The 12,974-nt window shown below is 34.8% G+C and overlaps 2 protein-coding genes across 11 annotated transcripts; both read left to right on the forward strand.

The window, feature by feature from the left end:
• Positions 1–462: 462 nt before the first annotated feature.
• Positions 463–12,740, forward strand: LOC114321435 (staphylococcal nuclease domain-containing protein 1). 3 transcript variants are annotated; one of them, XM_082891723.1, is made up of 12 exons: positions 463–599; positions 7,866–8,458; positions 8,591–8,698; positions 9,805–9,961; positions 10,134–10,208; positions 10,308–10,421; positions 10,510–10,614; positions 10,674–10,742; positions 11,308–11,354; positions 11,467–11,512; positions 12,117–12,198; positions 12,394–12,740. In XM_082891723.1, the coding sequence occupies exons 4-12, from the start codon at positions 9,806–9,808 to the stop codon at positions 12,498–12,500; spliced, it is 801 nt and encodes a 266-aa protein (XP_082747849.1). In that variant the 5' UTR covers positions 463–599; positions 7,866–8,458; positions 8,591–8,698; position 9,805; the 3' UTR covers positions 12,501–12,740. The 3 variants fall into 3 exon arrangements, with proteins under 3 accessions (XP_082747849.1, XP_082747847.1, XP_082747848.1); XM_082891721.1 differs by lacking the exon at positions 8,591–8,698; XM_082891722.1 differs by lacking the exons at positions 8,591–8,698; positions 10,674–10,742.
• Positions 821–7,530, forward strand: LOC145788842 (uncharacterized). Of its 8 annotated transcripts, none has more exons than XR_014342261.1 (11): positions 829–1,165; positions 1,321–1,437; positions 2,839–3,044; positions 3,125–3,196; positions 3,337–3,418; positions 4,055–4,137; positions 4,598–4,713; positions 5,563–5,704; positions 6,314–6,412; positions 6,913–6,966; positions 7,260–7,530. XR_014342261.1 is itself a non-coding variant. In XM_082891724.1 (11 exons), the coding sequence occupies exons 3-10, from the start codon at positions 2,937–2,939 to the stop codon at positions 6,930–6,932; spliced, it is 759 nt and encodes a 252-aa protein (XP_082747850.1). In that variant the 5' UTR covers positions 835–1,165; positions 1,321–1,437; positions 2,839–2,936; the 3' UTR covers positions 6,933–6,966; positions 7,260–7,530. The 8 variants fall into 8 exon arrangements, 5 of the variants coding, with proteins under 5 accessions (XP_082747854.1, XP_082747853.1, XP_082747850.1 ...); XR_014342260.1 differs by having other exon boundaries at positions 6,920–6,966; XM_082891724.1 differs by having other exon boundaries at positions 835–1,165; positions 6,289–6,412; positions 6,901–6,966.
• Positions 12,741–12,974: the final 234 nt, after the last annotated feature.

Below are 12,974 nucleotides of genomic sequence, written 5' to 3' on the forward strand. Positions count from 1 at the left end.
ATAGTATCATCATATGTTTTAGTTGTTGTTTCTTAGAGCTTTCACTTTTCCTCTGTTATATCATTATATTTTCTTCCTCCACTTCTTTTATTTGGACCACATTCCTCCAGTTCATATCCTCTGATTTTGACTATTTGCCTACATGACTATCGAAGATTCAGCACAACGGCGGATTCAATTGGGGGTAGCCAAGAAGATAAAGAATGGTGCACGCAAAATTGTTCTTGATAAAGCTGAAGAGGCAAGGGTTGCTGCCTTCACAGCTTTCAAATCTCTTGGACTTGATGTTCCCCAGTTACCTCAACCTGTATTAAAGGCTGCTGGTGATGCCACTCAAAAAGGGGTGACAACCTCTTCTGGGGAAGAGAGTACTAGTAGCTTTGTTGGTGTACAGCATACAGAGCATGTTTCAGCCAAGTCAACGTTGGTAAGATGCGAAAATTTTGATAAAGTTACAATAGAAATTGGACAAGAGAAGTCAGCAAAAACCATAGGTGTTGGCTTAGGGACTCCACATGAAGCAAAATCAACTGGTACCATGCAGACTAATTTTGGTGCTGAAAATCCTGCAGCAGTAGTTGAAGGGCCTGGTACTCTTGGTGAGGTTAATACAATTATTGAACATATTAATAATGCAGACACGTCCTTCTCTAGTCTTGTAAGAACTACTGGTAATGAGATCAGAAAAGTTGATAAGTATTGTGATCTTGGTGAGCACACTACTAGAAATACACCTTTTTGCGTCTGTTTTTTTGCGACTGATTATATGACCGTCGCAAAAAATCATTTTTTATATGAGAATTCCATTTTACTTGACCAAATCATGTTCTTAACTTAATAAAATAAATAAATTAAAATTAAAAAAACCAAATCAGTAAAACTTGACCTATGTGCCGTTTTCTCTTATTTCCCAAATCTGAACTCTTTATCCCTCTCTCTCTCAAAATTTGTCTCTCGCTTGACTCTCACTCAAATCTCACTGTCTCTCTCGCTCGAATCTCACTTTGATGAAGATTTGAAGATTATGATCGATTGTTGTCTCTCTCGCTCGAATCTCACTTTGATGAAGATTTGAAGATTATGATCGATTGTTGACGAAGATTTGAAGATTTCAATCTGCTGTTGATGCAGATTTCGATCGAATCATAATCGAGATTCACAATCGGTAAGCCTAAACACTTCTCTTTGTCTCTCTCTAATGTTTGACATATCTTCATCGATTCAACTCTCTCTGTAATTCCGGTGCTTTTCCGGCGAGTTTACAGTGATCTCTAGCTCTGATTTTGAGTATTTTTTTTCTTTCTTTTCTTCTTGGTGCAGTGGATCCCGAAACAATGCTTTACACCTAAGCTATAGCGCACTTGTGCTGGTTTGCTCGTGATAGTGCCTCGTGAAGGCGAGCGCGTGTTCTATTTTCCTCAAGGACATATTGAGCAGGTTAGTTTCCAACTCTAGGCAATCGTATCCGAAGTTCTTTGTTTCTCTCAGAGGTTAGATTCATTAGGATTTCTCATAATGCTTTATAATTTTATCAGTTTTGTCTCTCTTGGTTGTGCATCTCCAATTGTTCATCAATTTTTTCATCAGATTCAAATTTGATGAAAAAATGGCTCCAAAATGATTGATTATTGATGAAGAATTATGTTTGATGGATATGTTTGATTATTTTCAGTCATCAAAATGATATGACTCCAATTTTGCCATCATACAATGATTTTAGGAATTTCTAAATTTTTATATTTATTATGTTGTGATCTAGAACTAGCTGATTATCATTGGTACGATCCATAATATATTCTTAGATACATATCTGATCCTGAATCAGGGCGACTGACTTTGGGGTTAGATTGGGAAGTGTTTTTAATGGTTAGTGGTTTGTGAAGTTAGAGAGGGTGACCGGGGGGGTGAATGAAGTGCCATCACCAAGAAAACTGGTGATCTTTTTCTTCTTTGCCCTGTTTGTGTGGAAAGGTAAAGAGATTTGGGTATTGGCTTTGCAATATTTGCTGCAAAAAGCAGAGAAAGCTATGCCAAAATTAAGATTGTCATCTGTTACTGGTTCAATGAATCATACAAAAGTGACTAGTCATTTTAACGGATCAAACATAGGATTACATCCCTGTCAAAGGTAAGGATTAATTGACCAAGGATCTTTTATCCTTAATTTCTTCTGTTGTTTTTGTAATTAGATCATAGGAATCTTGAAACATAATTCAATGGTTGTGAAGTGTTTTGAGATTTGATAAATATCTCATAAACCTGATTTAGTTCTGTGCAAATCTCAGGAAAATCTTAAAATTTGAAATTCAAAACATGACTCGCTTTATTAATAGTTATACTTTGTAAACTTAATTAAAATTGAATTTGAATGAGTTGAACATAAGTAACCGTTTAAATGCCTCCACTATTATTATCATCACCTCCACTATTATTACCATCACCTCCACCACTCCATTAATGCTACCACCATCACCACTACCACCACTAACACAAAGAAAAGTTTGATCCCAAATGCAATTCTCAATTACTTTGGGTACTTTTCCAGAAAAAATGTAAGATAAGATAAGAAAAAAATCTAAGAGTTAGATAGATGACTAATTGGAAATACTAGAATGGAGTTAAATTAAGATGAAATTTTAGAAGGGGGCAAGGTAAAAGTTACTTAGACGTTGGGAAGGAGGCAAACTACTATTTTTTGTTATAAATATCCAAAAAAATGTATTGGGCCCCTTAAATTTTCTAAAGTTTTGGAGGCCATGGACCCCATGTGCCTCTTCTGTGTCTTCCATTGCATGTAATTGTTGCTAATATATTGTTAACTTATTGTGAATATGGCAGCTGGTGGTGCTCAAACAAACTCCACTACAAGATCGAATCCTGCTGGGGATGCTAGGCTGCCGGCAGTTGGTGGCCTTGGTAGTCTTGGTCTCCCAGAGATGTTTGGTTCCATGCAGGATACTGCTTCATTAAGTCAGTTTGCACAAAATCCAGTTGTATCACAGATGATGCAAGTTCTCCTCTCCAACCCTCAGTACATGAATCAGGTAGTAATTTCCTTTGTTATGCAATTTGCTTTGTATTTGAATGTGAAGTTTCTTATTCCCTAATGCTTTTCAATTGTTAGATTCTTGGTCTCAATCCCCAGCAGAGCAATATGCTGGGTTCCAATTCCCAACAGTATAGATCATGTGGCTTGGTAGGTTGTTAAAACATCATCAGATAAGTTTTTGCTTGTTCCTGACATCTTAGTGTATATTTATGAAGGTCTTTAAGATGAATGCTAATGTGATGCTCAATATTGCTGGAGCTGATTGGAGTTAAATTTATTTGATGTAGGACACAATAATTGGATTTTTACTGGCTGGAGTAGGCAATGTGGATTTGCAGAGAAAGACAAATTACCTAATTGTGGACTCAAGTATGCTTTTGAGCTCCAAATGTTCTGAAATTTTTAATGTTTCAGGCATTATTGTGTTGGATTTCTGTGATTACCTCTTTCATATTAAGAAAGTTGCATTTTTTTTTGTGTATTGTTTGTCTTCCGTTGTTTCCAGTTCTGGAGTGAACATTCCATGCTATCTTAAAGAATATAATCAGCAATAATGTGACTGGCTTTTGATGTTTTTTCATGTGGTAGTTGTTTTGGGAGTAGTTCTCACTAAAATAACTTGCATATCATGAATTGAAAAGCTATCTCCAATAAATGACTAAATGGTCAACATACTTTAATTTTATGATAAAATCATTAAAGCCTACTAGTTACTCTTGTCATTTATGTTGTAGATTTTGTTTCTCTGCAACAGAATGAGCAGCTAAAGAGATTCAAAATTTGCTTTAAAATTGTTGAGAGAGAGAGAGAGAGAGAGAGAGAGAGAGAGAGAACTTGAAACTACATGGGTTTCAGATGCTGTTATACAGCTCCAAATTTTTGTTCTTGACCTGTATCCTTAGTTATGGAATTAGAATCTGTCCTTTCCCGCGAATTAATTTCAATTCAATTGAATTTTTGGATATTCTTATTTTGGCTTATAAATGTTCTTTTATTATGGCTTAGAAACAACTGTTAAGCAAATTGAAGAAGCATTCAAGGAGTTTACAACAAGAGAAGACGTTGTAATAGTGATGATCAGCCAATATGTAAGTTTTTGTTCTACTCTGTCATATTTTTGATTGATTTTAATGCTCTTCTGTGGTATGACTTATGCATATGATTATAGTGCATGCTTATACCCTATCAGATGCATCATGAGCACACTAAGATGCTTCTTTTTTCTTTTTCTTCTTTATTTAAATTCTATCATGTGAATGAGAAAAAATATTAAAAGTTTATGATGAATGAATATGGGTCGTGTCACAGATTTAGCATGTTACATTAATGTTTTAGTCAATGGAAGTTTGGTGCTGAATTTACTAATGCTTCCTAAACTTCAAGTTAAACCTTTATTGCAACATTCATATAAATCACAAAGTCCCACAATTATTATAGTCTGGTAGTAAGAGACGAATGAGTACATTGATTTTGTGGTGGTGTGATTTTTCATTTGTCATTTGATTCTGTGGATAAAACATTGTCTAATGTAACAATGTTCATCTTCAGGTTGTAAACATGATAAAGTTTTTAGTAGATAGCTACAACAATCCAATTCCAGCAATTTTGAAGATTCCTTCCAAGGACCATCCTTACGATCCAACACATGATTCTGTTCTTTCAAAGTGAAGTACCTTTTCTTTGATTTTCCCATTTTACGTGTTGTATGCTTGAATGTTCTTTCTTTCTTTATTTATTTCTAATTTGGATTTGCAGATTCTAATAGTTTAGGCGTCACATGACCATTAATTTGTTATTAATGTAACATTTTTCAGGTTTTTATTTTTTTGGTCAAATTGATGAAATGAAATATTTGAAGCTTGACACTTCATCTGTCGATTTTGTGTTTCAGATGCTAGTTGATGATATTGGTGATCACTACTAAAAAATTGATATTGGTGATCACTGGGTGGTCACATTGGCATTTTTTACGTAGAACAATAGGATTATCCATTATTTATGCTCTACTTTAGAATTGTTGTTTAAAATTCGAATTTTTTTCATGGGAGGGGTAGGGTGGGTGGTGGTTTTATAGACATTACTTGTGATAAAGGCTAACTGAGAGATTAAATTTGGTTCTACCTTGACATAGTATTATGGAAATTACTGGAATAATTCTTTAAAAAATTGTTGTTACTAGAATAGAAATAATTAATATATTTGTTCTTCTGCACATTTCGGTGGAAAATAGAATTGGCTACTACATTAATGTTATGTTGACATTTGACAAGCATTGACAATTCTTGGAGATCTGAGGTTCTACTGCTTGCTGGGGAAAGGACTGGGGTAAGGATAGGGTGTGGTGATGTTGTAGGGTTTTTAGTGTAATAATGAAGGATCGGTGGGTGGGGAAATTGTTGATTTACAGACCTTTTAAAGATACTAGGACCTCATTTTGGTTGACACATCAAATTGTATCATGATACATACTTTGTCTAGATTTTGTAGTTGATTTGAACTTCTTCTTATTCCAGCTTGGCTGTCTGTGATCTGTCCAATTTAGTGAAGCCTCAGGATATCATCATAACAGAGCATTTGACAACCCTCCTTGCTATTGTCCCTAAATACTCACAGAAAGATTGGTTGTCAAGCTACAAGACACTCACCGCTTATGTGGTAAAATTCCCTTTGTTGTTTATGATGTCACCTTATTTTGTAATCATGACTGTCAGTTTATTATTTGAATTTGAAATTGCATGGTAGCTTTAATTGCTACACCACAGATTTAATTGGCAAGTTCACCGAGGATTAGAGAATTGTGCTTGTTACATATTTTACAATTCAGAAGTGCCATCTTTCTTGGTCATGTATTGTATCAATGTTTGAAGTAATGGAATGTATTACTATTTTTTTTTTTTGGTTGCTTACCAAAAAAAAAAAAAACTATTTTTTCATTGAACTAATCGTTTTAGGTTCCCAAAATATGCTCTTTATACTGTAACACTATTCAGTCGTGATGCTGATAACTTTAGAACTAAGGCACGCGGCAGAGGTTTTCAAGTGAGTTTGTCACTCAAGCAGCCCTTGTGTTTTTTGATGCCTGTTATGATAACAATTTTAGCTTCTGTTTTGTTGAAATTCAAGAATTTCTAGCTCTTATTCTCTGGTGAGATAAGTGGATGAATAATATGTCAAATATAACGATCTCACTAGCAGGTGCCTTCTTATGTATTGCATATTTGATTTTGCTTGTGATTCAGATTCGTGACTTTGAATATAATCCAGAAACACAAGAGAGTCGGAAGCAGGAGCTAGAAAAATTAATGCAAGATCAGGAAACACTCAGAAACTCTCTTTGCAATGGTGCTATGCAGCTATGGGGAGGTACTATTTTTTGTAAAACTTTCTAACGGTGTTAGGTGGTTCTTCATAATATTTAGAATTGGATCAAACCAGTGATAATGAAATGAAATTATTTATCTTTGGGTAAATTACACTCTACCCCTCTGTGGTTAGGTCAAAAAACAGAGTCCCCTTGAAGTTCGATTTGGTACAATGAACACCCCTTGGGGTTAATACCAAATGGCAAAAATGACGTTTGCTGTCAAAATTAACCACACATGGTACTTCAATTTGGTCATACCAGTAGTTATTTAATTGTTTTTTCCCTTTTGTTTATTTATTTTTATTTTTTGACAACTCCACTAGTACCTGTCACATGCTAGTAAAATCCTATAGACAAATTTTAGATTAGCCCGATATTTGTACATTCTAGCGAAGCTATATACATACCTTGACAGCTGCACATTAGCTTATGTAATTTTAGTTATAGTATGCATTTGAGATTCTACTCTTATGTGCTATATTGACAGGAAGTTCCTTAGCTTTCAGGTTGATAACTTGAATTTCTGAGGGAAATGAGGATCAACCCAATAAAGGTTGGTTTTTTTAATTTGGCAATAGATTACACTAGTAGTTCTATTATACATATTATAGTTCCCGCAATCCTTCTTGTTTCACTTGTTTTTGTTCTGATAACCAGAATTTTGGTTATATTTTCTAGTCTTTCTTATGTTCATGTGACATAGAATAATTATGTGTGTGCTTGCTTACACATGCACATGCGCTCCAAAAATTAACCCCATGAATCTGGAAGGATTTCTGCCCTCACCTTTATAGTGAAATAATTCATCTTTGTTGCTTGTGACATTTTGGTTGGCATAAAATATAGGTTGCCAAAGCATTGGTGGAAGTGTTTGCTGAAATGATTTTGATGAATATGGGTACAAGGTGTTATGCCAGTTCATTGATAGAGTGGAGAAACACCTGAGCAAGAAAATTGATGAGAAGATTGGCCAGTTCTGGATTGTATTTTTTTCATAAAAGAACTTTTTCCAAGTTTTTAGTTGTAATAACTTTTACATGTAGCTCAAATTTTGATACTCAAATAGAATGTTCAATAAAACTATAATGCTATACTGTCTGAATTCTTGTCATTGTTATTCCTAGAGTGCTTAACGCTACACTTTTATTTATTTATTTATTTTTATTTTTATTTTTAATTTTTTGCGACGGTAACAAGATGGTCGCCAAAGATCATGTTAGTGTTTTTCTTTGTTTTTTGCGACGGCAAAATAGCGGTCGCCATAAGTAGTTTAGGTGGTCGCAAATAATTTGCGACCGTTGTTTTGCCGTCGCAAAAAGTATTTGCCACCCCCATATTCGCGACCCCCATTTGCCGTCGCATGGGCCGTCGCAAAAAGTCTTTTGCGACTGTTTTTTATTATTTGCGACGGTTTATAGCGGTCGCAAAAAGTGTTTTTTTTAGTAGTGGCAGGAGCAAAATGATCGAGAAACTGCATGTCTTGACAATAAGGAAAATGCTTCTGAGAAAGGTCCTGTAAATGCTGTTAATACTCCGGGTGGATTTGATTCGTTCTTGGATCTTTGGGACTCAACCAGAGAATTCTATTTTGATATTCACTTTAACAAAAGATCTGAAGTGAACTCGACTGTCCCTTTTGAAATACATGGCATAGCAATTTGCTGGGGAAATTCTCCTGTCTACTATGTCAATCTTCCCAAGGATATATTTTGGTTTGACAGCAGAAGAAATGATTCTTTGTCCATATCTATTTCTGGTGATGGCAGCGATGTATTAGCACCAAAGCATCAGTTCGAAGTGGCAAAACAAAGATGGAGTAGGATAGTTATGATCATGGGAAAAAAAGATGTCAGAAAGTTTACTTGGAATTTAAAAATTCAGATTCAGGTGTTAAAAATTCCTGCTGTTTCCATTCAGAGATTGGGTAGCCTGAATCTTGCAGTGAAAAATATGGGTCTTGAGCTCAAAGACAGCATATACTATTTGTTGCACCCAGTTTATGCTCTGATCCGCTGTCCGACTCCTTCTCGGACACAATCTCTTCGGTACTCATCTCTCTCTCTCTCTCTCTCTCTCTCTCTCTTATATATATATATATATATCTATATATAAATCATCATATCAATTGTGATTGTTCGTGCAATTCTAATCATAAACTGTTCTTCGTTTGTGTTCAGTTTCAATAATTTGATACAAGTTTGATCGATCGATCGATCGATTTGGTTTTCTCCGATTTCTGGTTCCGATCAATCCAGAACATACTGCTTTTTTCTCTGATCAATCAGGTGTTTTTCTCAGATCTGTATGTGTATATGTGTATGCATGTGTTTATCTATTCAATTTTAGCTCGTATAGATTCTGCATTAAGCTGATTCGCGATGTTTGCAGATTGCATGTACTTGAAGACCTTATTCATTATGCATTGTTGTGCCATTGTTATCGCCACACGTGGTTAAAGACTTGAACTATTTGTACTTAGAAATGCTAATGTATTTAGAAGAGGGGAAAAAAAACACAAAAACAAAATTTGAATGTATAGTAAAATTTAAACTTACTATAGTGTGAATTATAATAAAAATAAATCTGATTTACACATTTTAAGTATGTACACTTGTTTAGATATTTTATGAATATGGGGTGTTGTTGATTTTTACAGTCTTGGGGGGGAGAAAGGTTGTCTTGGATGCTCTCTCATGTTAAAAATAGAGAGAGGATGCTGCTCTCTAACAACCCCTCCCAAGTAAATCACTTTTTTTTTGCTGGATTCTTTTGACTATATTCTGCTTTGCTTTCCCTTTGTGAATGTTTATTTATTTGTTATTATTATACTTGCCTGCTTTGTTATATTAAAACCTAGACTCCAATTAATTCTAATGCTCGCTCTGTCTGTCTGTCTGTCTCTCTCTCTCTCTGTAACACCAAAACTCATCATAGAAAGTTGGTTTAATATAATATATTGTTATTACATACCCTTCCTCTTTCAAAGGAGGACACAAAATACAACTTTGACCTAATCATCAACTGGGACAGGACAGTACCTGGATGACCTTTCCTTAAACACAATCAATAGTAAAACTCAATACAATACAATACAATACAATACAATACACTGCTACTATATTAATACAAAACAAATATAATATATATAGATATAGATATAGATATAAATAGAGCGAGAGCGAGAGAGAGAGAGAGAAAAAAAAAAAGATGAGAGAGTATTATTAACTGTGAAGTGATGGGTAGCAAAATTAAGTAGAAAAAATGTAGCTAGCAGACGTTGGGTCCAAATCCCACAAAACCATTTGCCCCATCAAATGAAATCTGGATTCCCTCTTGCTGTATATTGCCTATTATGGATAGTCCTGATGCTGATGCTGCAAATGCAAAACAGAATGTTCCCATTTCATTCACTGGTATCAAGAAGTTCCGTGCTGGCAGCGTCAAGATGGGTCCTCCTGAGAAGTAAAACGATACGGTTGGTACCCGAACCGACACAAACCCATTCAGATCATAACACGTGTCGAATATCGATACTCCTGACGACCGAGGTAGGCTCGCAGTTTGAGTGATGAACGCATCACGAAATTACTCTGTCATCCCTTATTGCCCCTAGATTGGTTAGTCTATTTAACTAGCATTACATGTTTCATATTTTGTACATTTTCTTTATCAAATTTTTATTTCTTTATTATTCATCCCTCCCCCCCATTTACATTCTAGGCTCGTAGAGGCGGTATTGACGAGTCATTTGCCTGGGAGAGCAGAGAGTATTTAAGGAAGCTTTGTATAGGAAAGGTGCTCATTTAAATGCCTTTAGCTATGATTGCAACATATCAGTTTTCTAATGAATGAGTTGGAATTATCGCATCTTACCCAATTTATCTTTTTGAATAGGATGTCACTTTCAGAGTGGATTATACTGTACCAGCCATAGGGCGAGAATTCGGCTCAGTTTTCCTCGGCGATAAGAATGTCTCATTGATGGTTGTTGCTGGAGGCTGGGCAAAGGTTATATCACTTTTTTCTTTGGTGCATACATTTCCAACGTTGGATTTGTTCTGTATGTATGGGCATTAGCTAAATCTGATGCTTGCAGGTTAGGGAGCAGGGTCAACAGAAAGGAGAAGCTAGTCCTTTCTTAGCGGAACTGCTACGCCTTGAAGAGCAAGCCAAACAACAAGGGTTAGGACGTTGGAGCAGGGTGAGTCTAAGTCCTTTACTGCTGTTTATTTGTTTATTTTATTCTTATATTTGTTTTAGGATGTTGGAGTAGGGTTAGTTTACAAAATTAACGAAGGCGTGGAGTATAAAGATTCTTGGGTAGAGAAGGTCAGTAGATGTTATATCTCGTATTATTGATGTTGTTCAATTGACATTGGTATTTTCTTTCATCCTTTGTTTTCTGATGGTCTAATAGGCTACCTGAATGTCTATTCTATTTGTTTTTGTTCCTTCCTTCCTGTCATGCTGATATTGCTTTCATATGCTTCATTGTTTAACCCAGTTGATCATTGGTCTTAACATTATGAAACTTTACTCATTAAATGCCATCATTTATGGATACTTCTCTCTCTCTCTCTCTCTTTCTATACATATATATATATATATATATATTATTTTGTGTAGTTCTCTAAATCCAACATGTGTTTTCCTCTGCTCACCTAGATTATGAAAGTTTTGAGAAGCTAATTAAGCAATGTCATGAATTAAAACTGTTACAGTGACTTTCCTCTTTTATTTATTTTTCTATTCACTTCAGAATAGTTGTGCTCTCTTAAGCTAATTAAGCTAGTTGTGCTCTCTTAATAATTTTTCTATTCACTTCAGAATAGTTGCATATGGTCTGTCATTTTTTGGATGTTACAATTCACAATTTCATTGTCTTGGCTCTCAGGGCTGCTATGTATGCATCATTATTGGTTATTGTGAAGGAGGAGACATGTGAGTGACTTTTCTGGCTAAAACTGCAATACTTGGCTTAATCCATTTACTTGGGCTGAAACTTTACATGCAATCTATGACGTCATCTTTTTTGCTACTTTGTCTTTTACAGGGCAGAACCTATAAAGAAAGCAAATGGTGTTCTTTTTTCCGATGAGGTTGTTTTATATTTCTAGTATCTTAGCATCACATTTATATTGTTTCGTTTTCTTTTCTGTTGTCGCAATCTAGATTGTACTGCATTCTACCTCCCACCTCTGCAGTTTTCAATTTGTATCAGCTCACAATTTCTTTGTTCACTGATACATTGATGTTAAATTGTTTATAGAAGCTGTGTAAATAGCTTGTTCAATTGCTTATGGCTCTTGACTACTTACATGTGAATCATATTCTTCATCGAGATGTTAAGGTAAGTTGCATCTATCTGTATACTAGAGGATTTATGAATTATCCTTCTGAAATTTCTGAAATTGCATGTTACTGACAGTCTTGTTCTTGCGGTGTTCAAATATATTCTTGGCAAAAGACCAAGACATACGTCTTGGTAAGTGATATGTTTTCTTTCTTTAATAGTCTTGAGAGGTGTCAGTATTTTGCTGAATCACCATTGATTAATCCTGTTGCAGGTGATTTTGGACTTGCTAAGATGTTGCCATCAGATGATCTTGCATCCTCTGTAAGTCTTGTGGTTAACTGGTTCATTTTTCAAGTTTCAACATTTGCATTAGTTTTATTGTTCAAGATTTCTTTTTCGTAACTCAGGTTGTAGGAACTCCAAGTTATATGTGCCCTGAGCTTCTTGCTGACATACCTTATGGCTCTAAGTCAGACATTTGGTCCTTGGGTAAGTGTATACACAAATGTCACATAAATACATATATAAGTTATAATGCAATCATGAATGCAAGTTGCAACTTGGCATATTTTTGATGCCTATGAAAATTTAGATTTTTCCGTGTGAGGAATTGTGTTCTTATTTGTATATTGTGGCCTTTAATTAGTGTCTTAATCTAATCCTTGCTCTATTTTTGTTTTCCAGTCAGGCCCTCATCAAAAGCATGCTGCGGAGAAAACCCAGAACTTCGGCCGAGTTTATTTTCTGTTCTTTATTCTTTTTTTAACACTTTCCGAAAATGTTTTACGTAGGAGAAACATTAATATAAGCATACGAATGATTTGCCATTGCCTTAGATAATCTAAATGATTCCTAATTCATTAATTAGGACTCAGCTAGTTGTGGTTGTTCTAGCTAATATATTGCCATTCATAGTCATCGGCATAAGCCTTTTCTAGTAAGTTTCTCTAATAATTTTAAATCCCTGTAATGTATCTTCCAAAATTCGTAGCCAAGACATTTTTAAGGTACTTATTGCTTTTATGTTTCAATTGGATTTAACTTTTGTGGCTTTGTATATAAGGTAGTAATTTTTTGATTGAGAATTGTGAATTCAATTTTTGGATATATTATTTTGTGGAAAAATTAATGCTATATTAAATTGAATGGGAAAGTGAATTAATACTATATTTGTTATTTGAATGGGAGTTATTATTTCATATTAGTGTTATTTAGTTTTATTATTGGTGTTCTTTTAGTTCAATCACATAAAATTAGCACAATTT

The sequence above is a fragment of the Camellia sinensis genome, chromosome 10 (genome assembly GCF_055761805.1).
Source record: "Camellia sinensis isolate YWXY chromosome 10, ASM5576180v1, whole genome shotgun sequence".
In the NCBI taxonomy this organism is placed as follows: domain Eukaryota; kingdom Viridiplantae; phylum Streptophyta; class Magnoliopsida; order Ericales; family Theaceae; genus Camellia; species Camellia sinensis.